This window comes from Triturus cristatus, chromosome 3_2, assembly GCF_964204655.1.
Source record: "Triturus cristatus chromosome 3_2, aTriCri1.1, whole genome shotgun sequence".
Classification (NCBI taxonomy): Eukaryota; Metazoa; Chordata; class Amphibia; order Caudata; family Salamandridae; genus Triturus; species Triturus cristatus.
The window spans coordinates 1,004,872,251-1,004,894,957 of NC_140584.1; the positions used below are offsets into that span (position 1 = coordinate 1,004,872,251).

General features: G+C 47.5%; 1 protein-coding gene across 1 annotated transcript in view; it reads left to right on the forward strand.

Annotated features, from left to right (window-relative positions):
* The window catches only part of RAD51D (RAD51 paralog D), a 94,498-nt gene extending 88,823 nt beyond the window's left edge, over window positions 1-5,675 (forward strand). The window contains exons 10-11 of the mRNA XM_085649641.1: window positions 2,987-3,151; window positions 4,724-5,675. Coding sequence (XP_085505767.1) covers window positions 2,987-3,151; window positions 4,724-4,807 — 249 coding nt within the window. The 3' untranslated portion in view covers window positions 4,808-5,675. The remainder of the gene's footprint in view (window positions 1-2,986; window positions 3,152-4,723) is intronic.
* The last annotated feature ends 17,032 nt before the right edge of the window (window positions 5,676-22,707 follow it).

Below are 22,707 nucleotides of genomic sequence, written 5' to 3' on the forward strand. Positions count from 1 at the left end.
TATTTTAAATCCCAGAGGGACTGCCAGTGCAATGGAGGTCAGGTTGCCTTCCTTCATCCATGTTTCTGTTAAAAACAGGATATCCCATTCCTGTTCTTCAAGTAACAGCCAGACATCATCAGCATGTTTGGCCAGGGATCTACAATTCAGTAGTCCGGCTCTAATGCCTATCTGAAGTGGAGATTTGGGAATAGGAAGCCTCACAGAATTTACATTGCCAAAAACTGACACACAAGTGTTACAAATCTGAGGAGGGGCGAAGGTTAGAGGGTCTGTAGAGTGCGGACAGCATTTAAAGGGGGGTGCCAGAGCCTTTAGGTCCTCACCTGACCACACTATCCTTTCACCCTGAGATCCCTCGCCAGCAGCATGTCTGGCCCCGGCCGCGGTCTGGTCGCAGACGGGCGCAGACGGGCTTGCCTTAGGCGCGCCTTCGGCGCGCAAACGGCGCCCCCGCTGCGCCCGTCCGCTGTGCTTCCGGTGGAAACACATGATAAATAGTGGCGGAGGTAGGGGTGTGGCCTGTCAGGTGGTGGGCGTGGCCTGCGTGTCCCAGGGCAGGGCGTCCACTCGAGACAGTATCCCGTAGCAGAGGGGGATCGAGGTAGGAAAGTTGTCAATCACCTTACATACACTGTCGAAATAGTAAAATAAAGTTTAAAATCACTTTAATTTACACAGTAAGACAATTTTAAAAACGCTAGCTAGACTCTCCCGGCTTCCGCCTCAGGAGGTCAAAGTGTTCTGCCTCGCGCTAGGAGTGGCGCGCTATTTGAGCGTTCGTTCGTCTAAAAAGGGGCGTGGCCTGTCAGGTGGTGGGCGTGGCCTGCGTGTCCCAGGGCAGGGCGTCCACTCGAGACAGTATCCCGTGGCAGAGGGGGATCGAGGTAGGAAAGTTGTCAATCACCTTACATACAATCTCGAAATAGTAAAATAAAGTTTAAAATCACTTTAATTTACACAGTAAGACAATTTTAAAAACGCTAGCTAGACTCTCCCGGCTTCTGCCTCAGGAGGTCAAAGTGTTCTGCCTCGCGCTAGGAGTGGCGCGCTATTTGAGCGTTCGTTCGTCTAAAAAGGGGCGTGGCCTGTCAGGTGGTGGGCGTGGCCTGCGTGTCCCAGGGCAGGGCGTCCACTCGAGACAGTATCCCGTGGCAGAGGGGGATCGAGGTAGGAAAGTTGTCAATCACCTTACATACACTCTCGAAATAGTAAAATAAAGTTTAAAATCACTTTAATTTACACAGTAAGACAATTTTAAAAACGCTAGCTAGACTCTCCCGGCTTCCGCCTCAGGAGGTCAAAGTGTTAGCATTAATACAATCTTGTATCTATTTAAAGTTTCCCTGTTACTCTTCCCCTCCTGTGTACATGTACGGAGCAGATGATTTGGGGTGGGGGGAGTAGACAACATAAAATGCCATATAGGTAAGATGTGAATAAGATTGACGTTAGTCACCTCAGGGTTCTAAGTGACATCAGCGATAACTCTAGCTTTGCTGTCGTCGTCACTCAGAACCCCTTCACAAATAACCTCCCGATTATTCACAGCTACTCCTCTATAATTCTAGATGCAGTACACTGGGCATAATTAAGTGTAGAACTATGACTGTGTCAGTGCAAATACTTCATACCAAAATTCCTATTGCTGATCTCCTTTTTAGACCTCGACCACCTTGTCACAGAAATACATCTACTTTTGTGCTTCACTTGTTAATTTCAGATTACAATACTTTGGTACAAAGTCACTAAGGAGGGCCCCATTTGATTCAAATAATTCAAACCACTTCAAGGTAGAACAAGCCATTTTCATTTCATAAACTTTAGAAGACAGCGAAAGTGTTGATTAGTAGTGAGTGACTTGTGATAGATCCAGTTTTCCTTGGTCTTATCTGCAAAGAACTAAAGGGCATTTCATATGCTAATTCTTGAGAACGCCCAAGAAGATTTTACGAAAGGAAGATGGGGAGTTGTAATTTGTTCTTTGATGTGCATTAAGGTGATGAACATTTTACGAGAAAGAAAGGGGAAAAAATAAAAACAATTAGGGACTAAAGAAATCAAGAGTCTCCCTAATAACAGATGGCTTGGTTACAATTGTTTCTTTGATGGCCTTGAAGGAGCCAAATATTGATCCTCAAATGTACATTTCCATGCGCGTCATCTGAGCAGCTGCCTACTTGACCTCTTTCTATAGTACAGGAATATTACAGGTTTGCTGAACCAATTATTGTGGCAGTGTGGCTTTGCTTTCGTGCATAATACAGTGAATTGAATTTAAGAACACCTGAAGCTATTCACATTGTAGCAATATCCTTCGAATGGCTATGTACATCCTAGAAACCTGACATCTGAGAGTGGACTTTTGAAATCACATTCGTAGAATTTAGTGTGTTTGGCCTCAAAAGAAGTATTTGCCTAAAAGAGCAAGTATGGTGCTGTATTGCATGCTACAACATTTGATGCACTGCCTCAGAATTAAAAAGATAATTTTGGTATCCTCGTGTCCAGATGAACGTTGTATGAAACAGTATTACTGTACTCGTACATTTTCAGTTGCAGAAGACAATGAAGCGGTGAAAGACAAGCTTTTCAGAGACAGTATTTTATGGACAAGCTGAATATGGCTAAGGAAGCTACCACAGCAGTATCTGGCACGACAGCACCTGCATATCTTTGAAAGTGTTTATTTTAAACTGTGTTCCCCATTACAAAATCTTGAGGATTTTTTCTTTACTCTACTTGTTGAATGTTCATATGTAGGACAAAGGTGTGCTTTCCTCATTCAAAGCTCACATTTTCTATTACATTCACTTAGCCCCTTACAAAATATAAATGATCTGAACCCTTCAGTATCCTGTTTACAGCCCCCTCCACCATCAAGATGTTTGAAGGGCTATACAAAATGATCCTAGACCTGCACCGTGTACACCTTCATAGTTGAATTTGTTGTTATTGTACAATGTTCTGAGTTATTTCTCTGCAGGTGACTAACCATGTGATTCGTGAAGGTGGGGGTTCCCTCAGACCTGCCCTAGGCCGTTCCTGGGGTTTTGTGCCGAGCACCCGCATTCTTCTGGAACAGAAACAGGGTTTTTGTGTGGAGTTGACTAATCAGCGCATTGCCACCTTAACCAAGTCACCGCGGCAGGTAATCAGAAGAGAATTCGTATATGGTTACTGCATGTTGATGACTTTGGGGACTAATTTGGGTCTCCTAAGGCTTGTGTAGCATTTCTGTTATGCTGTCATGTGCCCTTTATATCTCCACTTCTTTGTTGACTGGCATATAAAGCTAATTGTTTTTAAAAAAAAAGCTTCTGTGGTGGCCTTTTTGAGTTTTCTCTTTCATTGTAAGCATCGAACCTAACCATATATATTTTTTTAGCAAACACCCAAACTATGCTTGTCCCAGAAAAAACTTTGGGAAATACTCGTGTGGGCGCAAAGCCCTTTTTCAGAGCTAGGCGTTCCTTAGAATTGAAATTTCATACCTTCGTGGTCACGATGAGGAACGCCAAGATGTGCTTGTTGAGCAGGAATCTCTCTACATCAACTGATGTATAAGGAAGTATTGTAATCCTTTCTTCCATTGGAATCTCATTTTTTCATAAACTGATAGAGGAAAAAAGGGAGCCGTCTTAAAAGGCACTGTCAAATGGAGGAGGCTGAGAAAACGTATAAAACGTCTACTTGATTTTTCATTTTATCAAGAGTAGAAGAGTACTTTGTTTGTCATGATGCTGTATTAAATATGTTTATAAGTATGCATGTATTTTTGAAGCGGGTGAGTCAAAACACTTGTAAATCCAAGTTGTTAGATATGTAAAGCTGGACATTCTGTACTTAAACAATGTGTTTTTTAACAAACCTGTAACACACGTCCCCAATTCAGCCACGGCGCTCTTGTAGTTTTAGGGCTTGTACAAAAGAGATTTTAGTCCAGATTTAGCTTGTCTTTTATTCACAGGTCTCATGATATGAGTTCATTCATTAGGTACATGCACATTTTTAACACCTCAGGCTTGGAACTTTATTTATCCTGGATTACTAATCCAGAGCACAGATTTTATCTGAGCAGGCTAAGATTAAAAATGGCTCATTTTTTGGTGGTCTTCCCCCTAGGTGGCACTTGGTTTGCTTCTCTCTCCCATGATGCCCGTGAGATGCTGTCTCTGCCCAATCCACCGTGCACTTTGTTTTTTTTCCACTGTGTACCAAACCCTCGGAGTACGTTTTTATGTCCAATGCTTCTGCATACGCACTTTACTTCCCAGAAAGAAGGGCTGATTTTTTTGAAAACTCTATCTACCGTCGCCTGAAACCTGCACTACTGTGTATATTGTTGCTGCTGTCAAACTGAGGAAATATTATGTATTTTAATTGATTTATGTGAACACTTTTTTATTATAGGGTTTCTAAAATGAACCTATGTATTTTTTTTCGTATCTTATTGCCATGATTGCTGTGAATGTATTTTATGTTTTGTGCTTTTATGGTCACATACATTTACCAAATAAAGATACTTTTTACTTCACTTAAGCTTATCCGTTAGAGTGAAGCGATGATGTTTTAAAATATTTTTCATAAAATCAAAATGCAAAAACATCAGAAATGGAACTAAGTCAAACTGCTAAGTGAAAAATGATTTGTTCTGCTATGATGACACTACTTGTTTGTACAGATTGTTGACTCGTCATTTCCTCTCTTCTTCCTCTTCTAGCCGACGGGGCTCCAGGCATTTTTGGAGATCAGGACCTGTGCATCTCTGGGCGCTGGTTCTGCTGCATCGGGAAGGGTATCGTGACATGGGTGAAAAACTCGTCCATGCCTACCATACTGTGTTAAGACAAGTGCATAGGGACCTGAGATGGACTTCAGGGGTATCTGGAAATAGCCTTTTTCCAACTTGGACATGAAAAGAATTCCATACCGCAGAGGGAAAAAGAGCAAGGTCGTAAGCACTGCAACTTGAAATGGGTGTGAAACTGGATGATTGAATATAGCACAGTGCCTTCAATCAAGAGGGTCCAGCTGGGCTATGCTGCCATACTCCACAACCATCCGACTCTAGAGCTCTGGCACAGTATGGCGGGAGGAGGGGGATGCTGGTTTCTTTGCTCTCCATGTAGAAATCTGATGCATCTCTCTTACTGAGTCCCTGGGCTCCAACAGACACCGTGCAGATCTGGGATCAGGTCTCAGTCCTGTGCCCTGTGTTCATCTGGGACAATGGACAGAACATGAACAGCTGTCTGGCACTAATAAATGTTTGAATTATTTAAGAATGACATGACTTTGTGTTGTGAAGGTAATGATTTTACTTTGAATATCAATAGTTTAGGGGTTTAATTTTTCAAAGTCAGTTAAGATTGTTACAATAGATCTCAAAACCAAAGCAGGTGTCCTCAAGCGAAGCACATTTGTAGAATGCCTATGGTTAAAGATTAGGAATACAGGCCTGGATAAAGAGAATTGTGGTTTTTTTTGTACGTTGTATGTCCACTTTAAGAACTTCCAAATCTAAGCATGTATAGGCTTGCACGCTCCCAGGATTGGTCTCCTTCTTACCAAGCAGCCTTGTTATTCGTTGTGGTTTATTGTATTCCCTTAAGGATAGGCGCAGGCTGTGTTTTGCTACTTTTTGGGAAAAAAGATACATTTTTATAACAGTAGAGTGGACTACGTGTACTTCTTTCTTATGTCGCATTACACTTTAAGTTTGTGAATTCAGTACTCGCTCTTTCTTAGTTTCAGGTCGTCATATTATATGATTAATGTCTAAGGACGTCTCCTGGGGCATGTAAATAGCCGACATTGGGCGTTCCATGGCACGCCCAACGTTCAGACATGAATTCTGCTTCAGACAGAGATTTGTAAGAAGGAACCATCAAATAGTTTATGGATCTGCTAAAGAAAAAGACATGTGCCTTTGTTATTCTGGCCCCTGTTTTCAAGTAGTTTCTTTTTCTGGATTTTAGCCTAACATAAAAATGGGAGTCACCTGCTATGGTTAAAACCAAGTTGTTGTCAGATGTGCTTATAGTGTCCATATCAAGAGGACATGCCAGCCCCCTGATTAAAGAATCTTTTGAAAGGCCTTACAAGAAATGCTTCACCTTGAAAGTTATGTTGTCAGAAACTCATTAGAATCTCCTTAGGTTTCACTTAATGAATACAGGGGTAGCTGTAGATAAAGATAGGCCACTTTTTGAAAGTAAGGTGAGCCTTCTCTATAGAATTAGTAGGTATGCACTGTGCCTACACTGTAATATGACATTATAGAAGAAAAGACACAAGAAGACATGCTAAACAAGCCCTTCTTTACAAGCACAGTTTGAGCTCAAGCATATTCTGATTGCTGTGCACCTGCCTTTTCCTGGAGCTATAGGCTCAAAGTCCTCTTAGGCTTGTTGCTCCTTTCAGTTGAAAGGAATTAAATGCCCCGTTTCGGCACTAGATGTATTTATAATTAGTGTTTTGTGACTTCCAAAGTCTCTAACTGCAAAATGTGAAGTGTGTGCATTAAAGCACTGTTAAAGAGAGCTGCGTCTTTGCACACATTACAGTAGTTTCCAGCAGCTGTCAGCCCAAACCCCACTCAACTTCTACTGCAGAGGCAGGAGATAGTACTGCATCAGATGGGCATTGTTGTGACAAAATGTACTTGTTCATATTGGCATCATCTTTTGGCTGGAGCAGACATCAACAACTTTTGAACAGAGCTTTGCAAGTTTGATAAAAGATCCCCTACTTTCGCGCAAGTGGACTCCTTTGGATGTTTCATTTGTTCACTGATTTGCGTGCATTAAATCCAGATACATTTGTTCCCTAAATATTTTTGCTGTTTTTCACCCTCTGTTGAGATTTTCCTTTTGTTCATTTAGTTTATGATATGAATCTGGGCTGTAGTTCTAAGCCGTGCAAGTTGTGACCAACCGTTTTTAGCAAGTGATCCGCATAACCTCCTGTTTGTTATGCAGTCATCCACTGCTTGTCTCTGCTCAGTGAAGTAACATTGGTAAACTGACTTTCTCAAACATAGGGTGTGCTGCAGAGTAATGGCCATTATATTGGGAGATATTGATCACCTCCAATCCAAGCCACACACTTTTAACGGTGTTCAAAACTGTTTCAGATACTTTTTTCCCTAGCGTGAGACCTCCTTTGGTCTGTTTTTGTGTCCTTGGACATGAAATTCTTCATCTGATGCAGTTGTCCCTTTTAATTTTTTTAAGCCAAGTCTTGCCTCTCTATCCTGTAAAGTCTTACAGGAAGGTTCTCCGCGTATCTTGCAATATTTAGACTTATGAGATGGATGGAGGCAATGAATACAGTCCTTATGAGTTCATCCGAATACAACCTATTTTTACCACAAGAGGCCAGGGTCTGAAAGGCTCTTCTTAGTAGTATTTGGCACCCTGAAGTAGTCTTTAGGAATAAAGGCTCTTAAACCACCATAAAAATGCCTTACAAGTATGAAACAAAACTCAAATAATTAATTAATGACGGGATTAAATAGAGGAGAGCTCAAAGGTACTCCCATCAATCACGACGTGTGGTAAAAATATGAAGGATGGTGGCCTCTCAGGTCGTCATTTTTCAGTCTGCTTGTCTCTGATTGGCTGAAGTTTGGTTCTTCTGAGATGATGTGACTAATCTACTTGATAATCACTGTTACAGCATGTAGCCTATCTTTAACATGGAACTGCTATTTTGATGTTACTGTGTGACTCACAATTTGACTACAGGTATGATAAAGCATGTGGATCTATGACAGAAACAAATACTTGGGAACTGCAATAACAGCTAAGTAACTTTTTTCTTCCTAACATAACTGGCATTGTTTGAAGTGCAGATGACCAGTTTATTTTACTGGGCATTACCTGGATATGGCAATTGATTACACATTGTGATTAAACAGCTCCTATGGGTAGTTTGCCAGGACCCTGGATGTAGCTTCCTGTAGTGCAGCCCAGCATAGTATGTAATTCAGAGGGTCTAGCAATATTAAAGAAGGCAGCATTACACATCTCCATATTCATGGAGTGACCTCCAGCCAAACCAGTGGTAGGCAGACACGATTGCTCACAAACACACTGTGACTGCCTGCAGTACCTGTGACAAGCCCACCTGTGTTCACTCTCAATGTAGCAAAGCCGCTTGGAGAACACTTAACATGTCCCACTATACCAGTCATAATGTTAGTGAAAACAATTAGTGAAAATTGGCCCATTGCCCGTAATAGTCAGAGTGGATTGGCTAGAGTGTGGGATTGCCCGAGAAGGTAGAAGTTTGACACTAAAAGGCGCCATTGAAGTTTGCATGTACTTTTTGACTGAGTCGGTTATTATTGGTTTTCAGCAGGCATCGGACCTATCTTAATTGTACTGTGAGAACCATTGAGGTCAACATCTTGGAGTAAATAGATGTTTGTGTTTCTGGAAGTGTTTATTGTCAGATACACTCGATATTCAACCGGTAAATAGAGCTGAATGCAGTTGTTTTTGGTAGCATTTCAGCTTTGTTTGACTTTAGTTTTTTACAACGTATTTTTGGTTTTTCAGTGATCCCTCGTGGGGAGGACTAGCCTAATTTTGATTGTGGAACTTACAATCAGTTCTGTTTGACCTCTTCGTGTTTAAAGGTAATTCGTCAGGCTAACTAATGAAAGTAATCTAAGCAGAGATTCACGGTGGTTCGCGTTTTGAACAATTATTTATTTTTTGGTTTTAGTACATAAGGCATTCTGAGTTGGACAGTGCAATATGGTCATTTTCAATTTATTGTTGGTAAGTGGCATATGCAATATGAGATTTCTTTGTTAATTATGCACCGGGTGTCTCATTTTGGTGAAGGTCTATTCTATGACCTACTAGTTTTGTTTTGAACCTTTATATCAGATTCTTGTGAGACAGTTATATGTGATTTATTCCACTATTAGTTGTGCTGTAGAGAACAAATACATTTATGTTTATCATGTTTTATTTTAACAGTTCCCCTGAAGAAGGGATCCTGCATCCCGAAATGCATTGGGATAAAACAACAAATTAATTATAAGAATGTCATATTTGTCAAAATTTCTGTTTGATAACAAGAAATTACATAGAATATTGGTTTCAACATACAATGTATTTTTGTGTAAAGCAATTTTGATGATATTATTTTGATGACATGCTTCATTTAAGGCAAGATGTATTAAAATGATGTGAAATGCATGAAAGTTCTTACAAATTTGTGGGTATACATTTGGAAAATTAGTAGTTTGCAACACGCAGTGCGGGCAGGGTCAAGTGATCATACACACTTGAAGCATCCAGTTGATTCTTTACATTGGGGAGGATAGCTACCTCGTCCCCCCCCCTTCCCCCACCCTCCCCCCCCAGCATGCCCAGACTAAACATAGGTTTAAAATTAGATTCAGGATTACATTTTAATAATAATAACCATTATTGTCCATTGCCCGAGAAAGAGCAGAAGTGTGCGAGAACTATATGTTATCAAAACCTATAGCAACGGAAAGCTAAGGCTATGTTGGGAGTGGAGATAGGTAATGGGTCTGCTTGTTTCAGACAGTGGGATTGGTGTGTGCATGTATGTTTGTGTATTTATTTAAATGTTTCTGTGTGTATGTTTATCTGTGCATTTATGAATGTGTGTTCCTCCTTTAAAGACACTGTCTATATTTATCTTGAAGATATGCATATTCATATAAGATACATAGATGTGGGAATTAGAATAGTAAATCTATTGTTACATATGTGTTTATAGGTACCTTCATGATATTGTATTTGTCAATATTCTGGCTATAATATTTTAGTATAACTCAGTGTTGTGACTTATAACATTTGTTAATTGGCATTTCAAAAAGATATATTCATATAATTACAGGATATATGTAGATTAGACTTAGCAGTATAGTATATTCTTGCAATATTCTTTATTAATGCTGGGCAGCAACTAGCCATTCGTTGATTTACAATTGTCTTTATTCAGTCTTCTGCCTCCGGTGCTCCTACAACTCCCTCTTCATCAGATTCATTATTTTCTAGTGTTAGGCTCTCCCAGGATCTCACCTGCGCTATCCCCTCGCCTCCTTTTTGGAAAGTGCCCTCCCTTCCACCTCGATCCAGCGTGAGACGTCTCATTTCCAGGTCTCTATATGTGAACTTTGTCTTGACTTCCAAGTCATCGCCACTCGTCTGTTGGCCAGAGCCAAAGCTAGATCTATAAATCTGTTCCCCACGTTCCGTTTCAGTGGGCATGGAAATAAGCCCAGCAGGCACACCTCCGCAGAGTTATCCAGAGTTTTCTCCAGGGTCGTCCCTGTTCGTTTCACTACTTTAGCCCAGAAGGGAGACAGTGGCGTACACTTCCACACCATGTGGATAAAATCCACATCCTGTTGGTCACTTCTCGGGCACTTACGCATCTCTCCTCCATGAATTATTCTAAGCCTGTGCAGAGTCAGTTAGGTCAAATGTAAGTAATTAAACTGAATGTATTTCAGCCTTGTATTACAGGATATTGACTTGGGCGAAGCCAAGACTATCGCCCAATCTCGGTCTGTGAGTTGCCTTTTCAGGGCGTGTTCCCAGCAGCCTCTGATTTTAGGTAGTGGCTCCCGCAATGTCTCCATTAGGGCCATGTAGAACCACTTCACCTGGTGCTTAGCAGCTCCTAGGGAAAGCAGGGTATGCAGTAGGGGGTGTGTCTGGTTCTTCCCTACCCCCACCCCATAGATCCCCCAAATGTGCGGACCAGGGCTTCATGCTGCAAGAACTGGCCCACTGGCAATCCATATTGTTTCACTAGGTCCACAAAGGGAATCCATGTCCTCTCCTGGTAGCAATCTCCCACAGCCTTTAAGCCCAACACTATCCGTTCTGTTAGCTGCTCAGGGGTGAATATCTGGCGCGAGGTTCCATATGGGAGACCCACCAAGGGGAGCCGTGGTGTGTAGTTGGAAATCACAGGCATCCTAGACACACTTCTCCTCCAGCACCATAGTGCCGTATTTTGTAGTATCGACCTATAGGGGTCACCACCTTGTGATCGAGAATCTTGGCTAGCAGGAGGGCAACATTTCCACCCAACTCGCCCAGAAACGTTCCCTCTACATTGGCTCCCTCCAGCCATTGCTCCAACCATTTACCCGGGAGGCTAGATAATAGAATTCGAAGTGGGGCACTCCTAGTGCTCCATTCCGTATGGGGCGCTGTAGTATTGCCAGCAAGACTCTTCTACGGCATTCACCCCAAATTAAGTCTTGTACTAAGGAGTCCAGTGGAATGAACCAGCTTCTGGGAAGCACCAGTGGAAGGTTCACGAAATAGGACAGTAATCTAGGCAGCATTACCATTTTGATCAATAATATACGCACCATTACAGAGAGCTTAAGTGAGCTCCAGGACGTTACACAGGATCTAAGCAATCAGAGTGTTTTATCCTCGTTACCTTCACGCATATCCACTAGAGAATGTTGGATATGTATACCTAGGTACTTGAACGTGCTTTGGGCCCAGTTAAGATCCTCTCGGAGTGTCAGGGACCTCGTCAGCGGTCCCGGTATAGGGAAGAGGTAGGTCTTGGACCTATTAACTCGTAATCCTGTCAGGGTGGCAAATCTGTCCGTTACTAGCCATAGGGGTGCTAGAAAGTCTCCAACGGTGCCCTGGGGGTTACGGGTAAAGCGGTGTATAGCCTTTCATAATATTTCCAGAACAGGGCTTTAACCCCTGTTGGCTCATATAGGATCGTGCCAGCAACATTTTTGATATATGTCATTTGCGAACCACGCGTTTCAGGTTTGATCAATCTCACTAACAGTCGGCCTGGTTTACCTTCCTCCTCATGTACTCTGGCCAGGTGGCCTTTATAGTCAAACCTTCATAAGCGTTCCAGCTCTTCATTATATTAGGATCTGGCGGCTAAATGAGCCGCTGATTCTGTCACATCTGCCCCCTGTATATTGTCAAGTGTACGTAGGTGTTCCTCCAGTTCATCTAGCTCCCTGCACAGAACTCTCCATGCCCCAACTGACTGACTCAAACAGTGCCCCAGACCACAACTTTAAAGGCTTCCCATTCTAGTAATTCCGTGGAGGCAGAGTGTGTATTTGTAGCGAAGTAAGTTGCAATGCAGGAGTCTAGCGACTCCCTAAAGGGGCCATCTTCCAGCATCTCAGACCTGAGCCTCCACATGGGGATCGGGGTCTAGTTCCCAGGGGTCAGTAGAACAGCAGCAGCAGACTATGGTCTGAGCAGGTGCATCCCAGATATTCAGTGTGTGTGTGACAGTCTCATTAAAATTTGTAGAGCCGAGAAATGCATCTAGTCTAGTGTACAATTGATGTAGGGGAGAAAAATAGGAATATTCCCCATCTGTGGCATGCTGTACCCTCCAGGTGTCAACCAAATCCCAGTGATTACTCCACTCCTGAAAACCCATTGATGTGCTGGGTGCCAAGGAGGGTGCTGGGGGTGTGAGCGATCTAGCACTACATCCGTCATACAGTTAAAGTCTCCCCCTATTATTGTGGCTCTCGGCATCTGATCGACTAGTTGGACTGAAAGCCCTCCAGGAAAGCTAGTTGGTTGTAATTTGGGGCATAGACCTAACCAATAGCAATGTCCCTGCCGCACAGTTTCCCAGTAAGCAGCACATATCGCCCTTCTTTGTCTATCTTAGTGTTGGTGACTTCTAAGTGGACCCCCGGTCGTATCCGTATCAAAATGCTTCTAGCAAAAGCCGAATAACTCGTTGCGTACATCTTCCCTCTCCACCTTCTATGGAGTTTAGTAATTTCGGTCTGTATGAGGTGCAATTCTTGGAGTAGGGAAACCTGGACCCCCCTCCTCCTCTGGTAACTATGCACATTATGTCTCTTGTTCATTGACCCCAACCCCCTAACGTTCTATGTGAGGAATTTGATAACACCCTGAGTGGCTGCCATGGTTAATGGTACTAGAAAGTTATCCAGCTCCCCGTGTCACCCACCAAGCAATCCCTGCAACTTGGTAACGACTCCTACTCGGCGGAAAAAATAACATCACAAAAAAAACAGTTTCCTATAACTAACAACTCCGTGATCCCAGAGTGGCTTGAAAACGGTCGGCTGCCCAAACCTTATCCAATTCACTAACCATCAATGTAGGGTAGGGACCATCTTGAGTCTCACCCGTCGGGCGGGTGAAGCCAGTAGAACAAGTTTAACATCTCGCCCTACTGCACCAGCCCAAAGCACCTAGACTGGGCCGAGGCTGTTTCCCCAAAATCCACTGGGGTACAGGCCCTCATCAGTTCCAGCTACATCCTGGCATCTCACATTTAATTGTTCAGATGAAGTCGTCCGCAGTTCCAGCGGTAACCTTAGGGAGCACCATGCTGCTGGCCTCGGATTCCGAACCCTCCATTCCCTTGGCCAAGCCCACCTCTGATGGAGACCCAGCACTCTGCACAATCTCGGCCACTGCGCGCAGTGCTGCAGCCCTCTCTCTCTCAGTCTGGGAGGGGCTAGGCTGTTTTGACCGCTTTTGTTTGGGTCGTTTTCTGCGTCTCTTTATGATGTCTCCATTACTTTGTCTCCGGGGTTGTCCCTCTCCACCCCTCAGCCTACCGGTTTTGTACTCCTCCAGCCAGTCCCATGCTATTTTATGATCTTCACAGAAGTGTGATTGGCCATCTAGTATGATGTGGGGAACATCAGCGAATATTGAAGGACCTCATCTCGCAGAGATTTTTTCACCTCCAGATATGATGTCCTTCTCCTCTGGACTTCCAGTGTAAATTCGGGGTAGATGGAGACCTTGCTGTTATTCACTGTAAACAGGCTGTTTGTCCGCACCCTCTGCAGGAGCAAGTCCCTGTCTTTGTAGTGCAACAGTCTGGCGATCACTGGGCATGGGGGGGCGGAGCGCCTTCCCTGACCCAATGCGCTCTCTCTAATGTGTAACATGAGGACAGCCCTTCTGGCGCGACCACCGTCTGAAGCCATGTATCAAGATAGTCAACCATGTCTCCTCCCTCGACTTTCTCAGGGAGTCCCACCACACGGATGTTGTTTCTTCTATTGCGGCCTTCCGCATATTCCACTGATCGTTCAAGTTTGCCCACTGTAGTTGATAGATCTGCGACCTGATGTGACAGCACCACTTGCGCTGGAGCTAGGTCTGCTATGGACTACTCTGCTGTCTTTACCCTTTCGGATAATTTGGGGTGCTCAGCTTGGAGGAGCCCCAGGCCTACAGAAACTGTGCTGATGTTGTGATGCAGCGTAGCTTTAGTGTCTGCTATGGCTTCCAGGATTTTGGCTAGCTGTTGCTGCACCGGGTCTCTTGGTAGTTGAGGTAGCGTGTTCGGGTGTTGGGGGTCTAGGGAATCGTCTTCCTGCATCAGAGGGGCTCTGTTAGACCTGTCAGCCCTTTGGGTGGTCCCTCCTCATCATTATTTATTTTGTCCCACTTTTGCCTCAAACCCTGTTAGTATTTTTTCCTTTTTGGGAACCACCAGACTTTTTAGTATTGATGCAGATTCAGGGAGCCATTTTATCTACCCCTGGAACTTCTGTCTGAGGGCCTGGAGCACAAAATGGTGGCCACCTGTGACATCATCAGAACCCACTGGAACCTACTAGAACCTTCTGCAACATTCTGGAACCCTGTGACAGTTGGAGGCGGTTTGGAATGTTGGGAAGCTAAGCCAGAGTTGACAGTTGGAGCTGGCAGTTGGCACCTGACTGGTGAAGAGAGAGCAGCAGAAACCTGAAGGAGGAAGGAGTGAGGCAGCAGGGGTGGAAACTTGTGCCTGGAGTGGGGTCCATAAACCCACCCTTGATACTAGTCCCTACTGACTGAGCCCAGCCTGGAGCCCTGTGTGGGAGAAAGCAAGAAAAACCATCTTAAGGACCTGGACAGCAGGAACAGGCCTTAGAAGTAAAGAAAAGCAAGAATCTGACCTGTTTATTGGTTTCCCTGGAGTCCGACGTCGAGAAGCCTGAGACCTGGAGCCCGAGGTGGAGAAGCGGCGCTGACTGGAAAGCAGACGTCGTACCCGGAGCCGCCAGAGGTCGAGAGAGGGCGCCGACGGAGGTCGTGGAGAGTACCAGAGGTCGAGGAGGAAGACACCTGAGGTCAAGTGAGCGGCGTCGACGGGGGAGTGAAGTCCGCCCTCCGGAGTCGCCGGAGACCGAGGTGAAGCGTGCCGGAGGTCGGGAGTGGAGATCGCACTCCGGAGTCGCCGGAACCTGAAGAGAATCGTGCCGGAGGTCGGGAGTGGAGATCGCACTCCGGAGTCGCCGGAACCTGAAGAGAATCGTGCCGGAGGTCGGGAGTGGAGGTCGCACTCCGGAGTCGCCGGAACCTGAGGAAAGGAGCACCGGAGGTCGGGAGTGGAGATCGCACTCCGGAGCCGACGGAAGTCGACATCAAGCCAAGGCCGGCCGACGTCATCGAACCGGAGCCGCTCGAAGTCGTCATCGAGCCAAGACTGCCCGACGTCATCGAATCGGAGATCGACATCGAGCCGAGGCCGCCGACATCGAACTGGAGCCGCCTATCGACGTCGTCAAGAACTGACATTGCGCCGAGGCCGCCGATATCGAACCGGAGCCGCCTCACGGCGTCGACACGACTCCAGCGGCGTCGGAGCTTCATAAAAAGGGCAGTAAGTGGAATAGAGGGCGCCTTAGGCCCTGTGGAGCCCTGAGAGACTAACCTAGGGTGCTGGAACCAGCTTGATTGTGCCAGGGGTGAGCTGAGACTAATACAGAGGGGTTGTGTAGTGTGGGAGAGCCAGATCTCTAGATTCCCCCTTTATCTACCTCAGTTTAGGCCTCAGCCTTGTCCAAGCCAGGGAGTATACCCCTCAGGCCATCTAAATCTTTACAAGCTGGGATTGGGTCAAATCATCCCATAGTACCTCAGGAATGTGAACTGATTTACAAGTGTCACTGTTGGCTTTTATTATTTATTAAGAGCACTGTATTTATTGTATTTATCCTATTTATGGCCTCACAGTATTTATTGTTTCACAATATTTATTGTCGTACAGTATTTAATTGCCTGTAATGTAATGCACTTATATTTATGCCTTGATTATTTATGATCTACCTTATTTATTGAATCGTTAAGACAGTATTTATTTGACGTACCCTTCCACAGAAAAAGCCTTGTGTAATGTGATTGTCTTATTATTTATTTAATCAGCAACTAAGAGAAAAGAAGATAAAGAGATATATTTTCAGTATAATTTTTAAGGTGTAGTGTCGTTTTTGGAACGGATGCACGCATGGTTATTGTGTGGGTATAACGTATGCTTAACACGGTGCCTGACCCCTGACCACTCGAGCCAAGCTACCACAGTGTATGTCTGGAAAAATCCCGTTACCACCACCCTTTCCGGTGTGGGAGTGGGGTTTTTCTAACATAATTGGTGTTCAGCGGCGGGATCGAGCTGTGCCTACGTATACTCGACAATAACTGTGGGTAGTCCATAGGCCTACACCTGGAGTTTTCTCAAAGCGGCCTTCCTAATTGTGAGTTTTTGTTTTTTCCAAATTTACTCTGGTGGTGGGAGGAGGTATTATATAAGGTACCCCCCTGCATAGCTTCTGCAAATAACTGTCCTCTGACCTGAGTGGGCAAGATGGAGTTTGTGCTAGAAGACCTGGAAACCTATACTGTGGCCCAACTCAGGGAGTTTTGTCAGCGGGAGGGGGTGTATTGTCCCCCAGGAGCAAAGAAGGGTGCACTCCAAACCAGCTTAAGGGCTTGGGGGGAGGCACGACGAGAAAGCAAGGCTGAGGAGGAGGACAGGGAGAGAGAGCCCGACAGCGAGGGGGCTGGGTTGTACCAACCTGAGGTGGGGAACCTAGTAGCGGGGCCCAGAACCATTTCCAGGAAGGGCAGCACTGTCTCTAGCGGTGGCTTGTCTGAAGTGGAGTTAACAGACCGGAGGGAGAAAAGACAGCTCACATGGGACTTAGCAAGGCTGGAGAAAGAGAAGGAGGAACAGAGGATGGCTCACGAGTTAAGGCTGAAAGAGATAGATCTTCAGATCCTAAGAGTCGGGGCACACACTGTTCCTAATGGTGGCAGCAAAGACCAAGAAATCACCAGGGAACCCAAACCCTACCTGCCAAAGGACATAGTAGCTAGCTATGGAGTGGGTGACGATATCGCCAAGTGGCTAGCGGCCTATGTGGTCTCGTTAAGGGCCCATGGGGTTCCAGAGAAGTACTGGGGAGGGGGATTGTACAAGTACATGCCTCCAGCTGGTAGGGATGCATTATTGGCCCTAGAGGAGGATGAGCAGACCCACTACCCCACCATGAAGGTGGCGCTCATAAGAAAGTTTGGACTAACACCCGAAAAGTACAGACAGAAGTTCCGGGGTAGTCACAAACTGGGCACACAGAATTGGGTGGACTTCCTGGACTATGCAAAGAAGGCATTAGAGGGTTGGATTCAGGGCAGTGAAGTGAGGAACTACGAGGGGTTGTTTGATTTAGTATTGAAGGAACACCTGCTCGAAAAATGTTTCCCTGAACTGCGTCAACACCTGGTGGATAGCAAGCTGACCAATCCCCGGAAGCTTGATGAGGGGGCGGACATTTGGGCTAGTACCCGGGTGTCCACAAGGGGGACTGGAGGGGATACTCAAAAGGCCGGACAGGGCGCCCCCCAGAAGAAAGAGGGAGGGGAAAAGAAAAAGGAGTTCTCCAAAGGCCCCCAAAATAATTTCCAAGGTAAGGGAACAGGATTCACCCCTAGGGCTAACCCACCCAGAAACCCTAATCCTGGCCAGAGTCAGCAGCCAAGGGTTGTCCATTGCTACGAGTGCGGTGGCGTTGGACACTACAAGGGAGATGCGAAGTGCCCGAAACGACCACCCCCTCCCATTGGAGGAAAGGCCCCCGGAGTAGCTAGTGTAGTGCTCGGGGAGGAGATGCCTTTAATTAAGGGAAGGGAGTGGGCGGGTGTCACTTTAGTGTCCCTGGGAGAACGGGAGATGGTTCCTAAGATCCAGGTGCCCGCAAATACCGTAAAGTATGGGCAGTGGGTCACCATCAACGGCCAAAGAGGGGAGGCTCTGAGAGACACAGGGGCCAGTATGACTATGGTGCGTAGCCAACTGGTGTCTCCAGAGCAGGTAATTCCCGATATACTCCACCCAGCCGCGATGGCTGACGGCAGAACAGGCCACTATCCGCTGGCCGAGGTTCCCTTTGAATGGGAAGGGGTTGCAGGTTCACTTCGAGTTGCCGTAAGCCCTGCCGTGCCAGTCGATTGTCTGCTAGGGAATGACATGGAGCACAATGCTTGGAAGGAGGTGGAATATCGGACTCATACTGAGATGCTGGGTACACCTGACTGGGCCTGTGTGAGCACAAGGTCCGCGACTACCCGGAGAGGGAGTTTGTTCAGGCTGGAGCCTGGAACAAAGGCCCAGCCAGCTGCCAGTCAAGGGAAGAACCGAGGACAGGAGGAGCCTGCCTCGGCGTCCGCACCCCGTAGGACGGATAGGCCACCGGAGGTGGTGGACCAGGAGTCTGCGGTGGGGGATGTCACCGAACTGGAGGACCTACCCATCCCGGCCGAGTGGCACGTGGAGGGAGGCCCGTCCAGGGAGGAATTCTGCCAGGGCCAGAAGGAGTGCCCTACCCTTGAGGGACTGAGGTGACAGGCCAAAGCCCAGGCAGCAGGGAACGTTGAAGGGAACTACAGTGTTTACTGGGAGGATGGCCTCCTCTACAGTGAACCCAAGGCACCCCTACATGGATCGTCACGAGCCTTGGTAGTCCCTCAACGTTATCGAGCCTTCCTTCTGGAGTTGGCTCACGAGATCCCATTGGCAGGACACCTAGGGCAAGACAAGACCTTCGCCCGTCTTGTCCCACACTTTTATTGGCCTCAAATGAAAGTGTCATCCGATACCTACTGCCGGACATGTGTGTCTTGCCAAGCCAGTGAGAAAACAGGGGTGAAGCTGAAAGCTCCCCTGGAACCACTTCCCGTCGTTAGCACCCCCTTTGAAAGGGTGGGCATCGACATTGTGGGTCCGTTAGATCCACCTACTACAGCTGGTCACAGGTTTATCCTGGTTCTGGTGGATCATGCCACACGGTACCCAGAGGCAATACCTCTGAGGACCATAACACCACCTGTTGTGGCTAGGGCCCTGATGGGAATCTTTACCCGAGTGGGTTTTCCCAAGGAAGTTGTGTCCGACAGGGGGACCAACTTCATGTCAGCGTACATGCGGGCCATGTGGAAGGAGTGTGGAGTGACCTACCGGTTCACAACTCCTTACCACCCCCAGACCAATGGTCTGGTGGAGAGGTTTAACAAAACCTTGAAAGGCATGATCAGAAGTCTGCCTGAAAGCCTGCGGAGGAAATGGGACGTCCTCCTACCCTGTCTACTCTTTTCTTACAGGGAAGTGCCACAGAAGGGAGTGGGCTTCAGCCCCTTCGAGCTTTTGTATAGGCACCCTGTACGTGGACCTCTCAACCTGGTGAGAGACGGATGGGAAAGAACTCCCAGGAAGCTTCCCCAGGACGTGGTGAGCTACATGCTGGCCTTCCGAAGCCAAATGGCTAAGTTGTGGAAGCAAGCTTCTGACAACTTGGAGGCCAGCCAAGCAGTAATGAAGGCGTGGTATGACCACAACGCTCACCCTGTGGAGTTGGAGCCTGGCCAGAAGGTGTGGGTGATCGAACCAGGAGAGCTTAGCGCCCTCCAGGATCGCTGGTCAGGACCCTTTGAGGTATTGGAGAAGAAGGGTAAGGCTACCTACTTGGTGGATCTTAAAACCCCTCGTCAGCCCCTACGGGTGCTGCATGCCAACCGCCTCAAACCCCACCATGAGAGGCCCGAAGTCATCTTGATGATGGTGACTGACGGAGCAGAGGACGCGGAAAGCGAGCCTCTCCCAGATTTGTTTGCGTCTCAAGAGAAGGATGGGTCGGTGGAGGGAGTGATTCTCTCCCCATCCCTAACTCCTGAACAGCAGGAGGACTGCCGCCAGGTCCTGGGGCAGTACTCTTCGTTGTTCTCCCTTGTTCCGGGTAGGACTCACCTGTGCGTCCATGATGTGGACACAGGAAACAGCCCACCTGTGAAGTCCAAGATCTACCGGATGTCAGACAAGGTGAAGGCCAGCATTCATAGTGAAGTCACGAAGATGCTGGAGCTAGGAGTGATCGAACCTTCCAGCAGCCCCTGGTCCAGTCCGGTGGTGTTAGTACCAAAAGCCGCACCACCGGGTGGCCAACCGGAACTGAGGTTCTGTGTGGACTACCGGGGACTGAATTCAGTAACCAAAACTGATGCTCATCCGATCCCTAGGGCGGATGAATTGATTGACCGGCTGGGAGCTGCCCAATATCTAAGTACCTTTGACCTTACTTCTGGGTACTGGCAGATCTCTTTGACTGATGGAGCAAGGGAAAGGTCAGCCTTCTCCACGCCCAATGGCCACTACCAGTTCTGTGTGATGCCCTTCGGGCTCAAGAACGCACCTGCCACGTTTCAGCGCCTGGTAAACCAGATCCTCACCGGAATGGAGAGTTTCTCTGCTGCTTATCTGGATGACATAGCCATCTTCAGTAACAGCTGGGAGGATCACTTGCGTCACCTGCAAGCTGTTCTCCAGGCCCTGAGACAAGCTGGATTAACGATCAAGGCCAGCAAGGGCCAGATCGGGCAGGGGTCGGTAGTGTACCTTGGACACTTGGTGGGTAGGGGAGCGGTGCAACCCCTCCAGGCGAAGATCGAGGCCATCATGGCCTGGGAACCCCCCAAGACTCAGACTGAGGTCCGAGCTTTTCTGGGCCTCACGGGATACTACCGCCGCTTCGTGAAGGGGTACGGAACCATCGTAGCCCCCCTCACGGAGCTCACGTCCAAGAAACAACCTCGACGGGTAGTCTGGACGGAGGCTTGTCTGCAGGCCTTTGTGAAGCTGAAGCAAGCCATGTGCGAGGCCCCAGTCTTAAGGGCCCCAGACTTTTCCAAGAAGTTCATTGTCCAGACAGATGCATCAGAACATGGCATTGGGGCAGTGTTATCGCAACTCAATGAAGAGGGTCTGGATCAACCCGTGGTCTTCCTATCCCGGAGACTACTTCCCAGGGAACAGAAGTGGAGTGCAATAGAGCGTGAAGCCTTTGCAGTGGTATGGGCTCTGAAGAAGTTGCGGCCATACCTGTTTGGCTCGCACTTCCTGGTTCAGACCGACCACAGACCCCTTCGTTGGCTGATGCAGATGAAGGGGGAGAATCCCAAGTTGTTGAGGTGGTCTATTTCCCTACAGGGAATGGACTTTCAGGTGGAACATCGGCCTGGAGTGGACCACGCCAATGCAGACGGTCTCTCAAGGTATTTCCGCCTTAGTGATGAGAACTCCCAAGGGGTTGGGTAGCTCTCCCCACTTTCAGCTGGGGGGGACGCGTGTTAGACCTGTCAGCCCTTTGGGTGGTCCCTCCTCATCATTATTTATTTTGTCCCACTTTTGCCTCAAACCCTGTTAGTATTTTTTCCTTTTTGGGAACCACCAGACTTTTTAGTATTGATGCAGATTCAGGGAGCCATTTTATCTACCCCTGGAACTTCTGTCTAAGGGCCTGGAGCACAAAATGGTGGCCACCTGTGACATCATCAGAACCCACTGGAACCTACTAGAACCTTCTGCAACATTCTGGAACCCTGTGACAGTTGGAGGCGGTTTGGAATGTTGGGAAGCTAAGCCAGAGTTGACAGTTGGAGCTGGCAGTTGGCACCTGACTGGTGAAGAGAGAGCAGCAGAAACCTGAAGGAGGAAGGAGTGAGGCAGCAGGGGTGGAAACTTGTGCCTGGAGTGGGGTCCATAAACCCACCCTTGATACTAGTCCCTACTGACTGAGCCCAGCCTGGAGCCCTGTGTGGGAGAAAGCAAGAAAAACCATCTTAAGGACCTGGACAGCAGGAACAGGCCTTAGAAGTAAAGAAAAGCAAGAATCTGACCTGTTTATTGGTTTCCCTGGAGTCCGACGTCGAGAAGCCTGAGACCTGGAGCCCGAGGTGGAGAAGCGGCGCTGACTGGAAAGCAGACGTCGTACCCGGAGCCGCCAGAGGTCGAGAGAGGGCGCCGACGGAGGTCGTGGAGAGTACCAGAGGTCGAGGAGGAAGACACCTGAGGTCAAGTGAGCGGCGTCGACGGGGGAGTGAAGTCCGCCCTCCGGAGTCGCCGGAGACCGAGGTGAAGCGTGCCGGAGGTCGGGAGTGGAGATCGCACTCCGGAGTCGCCGGAACCTGAAGAGAATCGTGCCGGAGGTCGGGAGTGGAGATCGCACTCCGGAGTCGCCGGAACCTGAAGAGAATCGTGCCGGAGGTCGGGAGTGGAGGTCGCACTCCGGAGTCGCCGGAACCTGAGGAAAGGAGCACCGGAGGTCGGGAGTGGAGATCGCACTCCGGAGCCGACGGAAGTCGACATCGAGCCAAGGCCGGCCGACGTCATCGAACCGGAGCCGCTCGAAGTCGTCATCGAGCCAAGACTGCCCGACGTCATCGAATCGGAGATCGACATCGACATCGACCCGAGGCCGCCGACATCGAACTGGAGCCGCCTATCGACGTCGTCAAGAACTGACATTGCGCCGAGGCCGCCGATATCGAACCGGAGCCGCCTCACGGCGTCGACACGACTCCAGCGGCGTCGGAGCTTCAT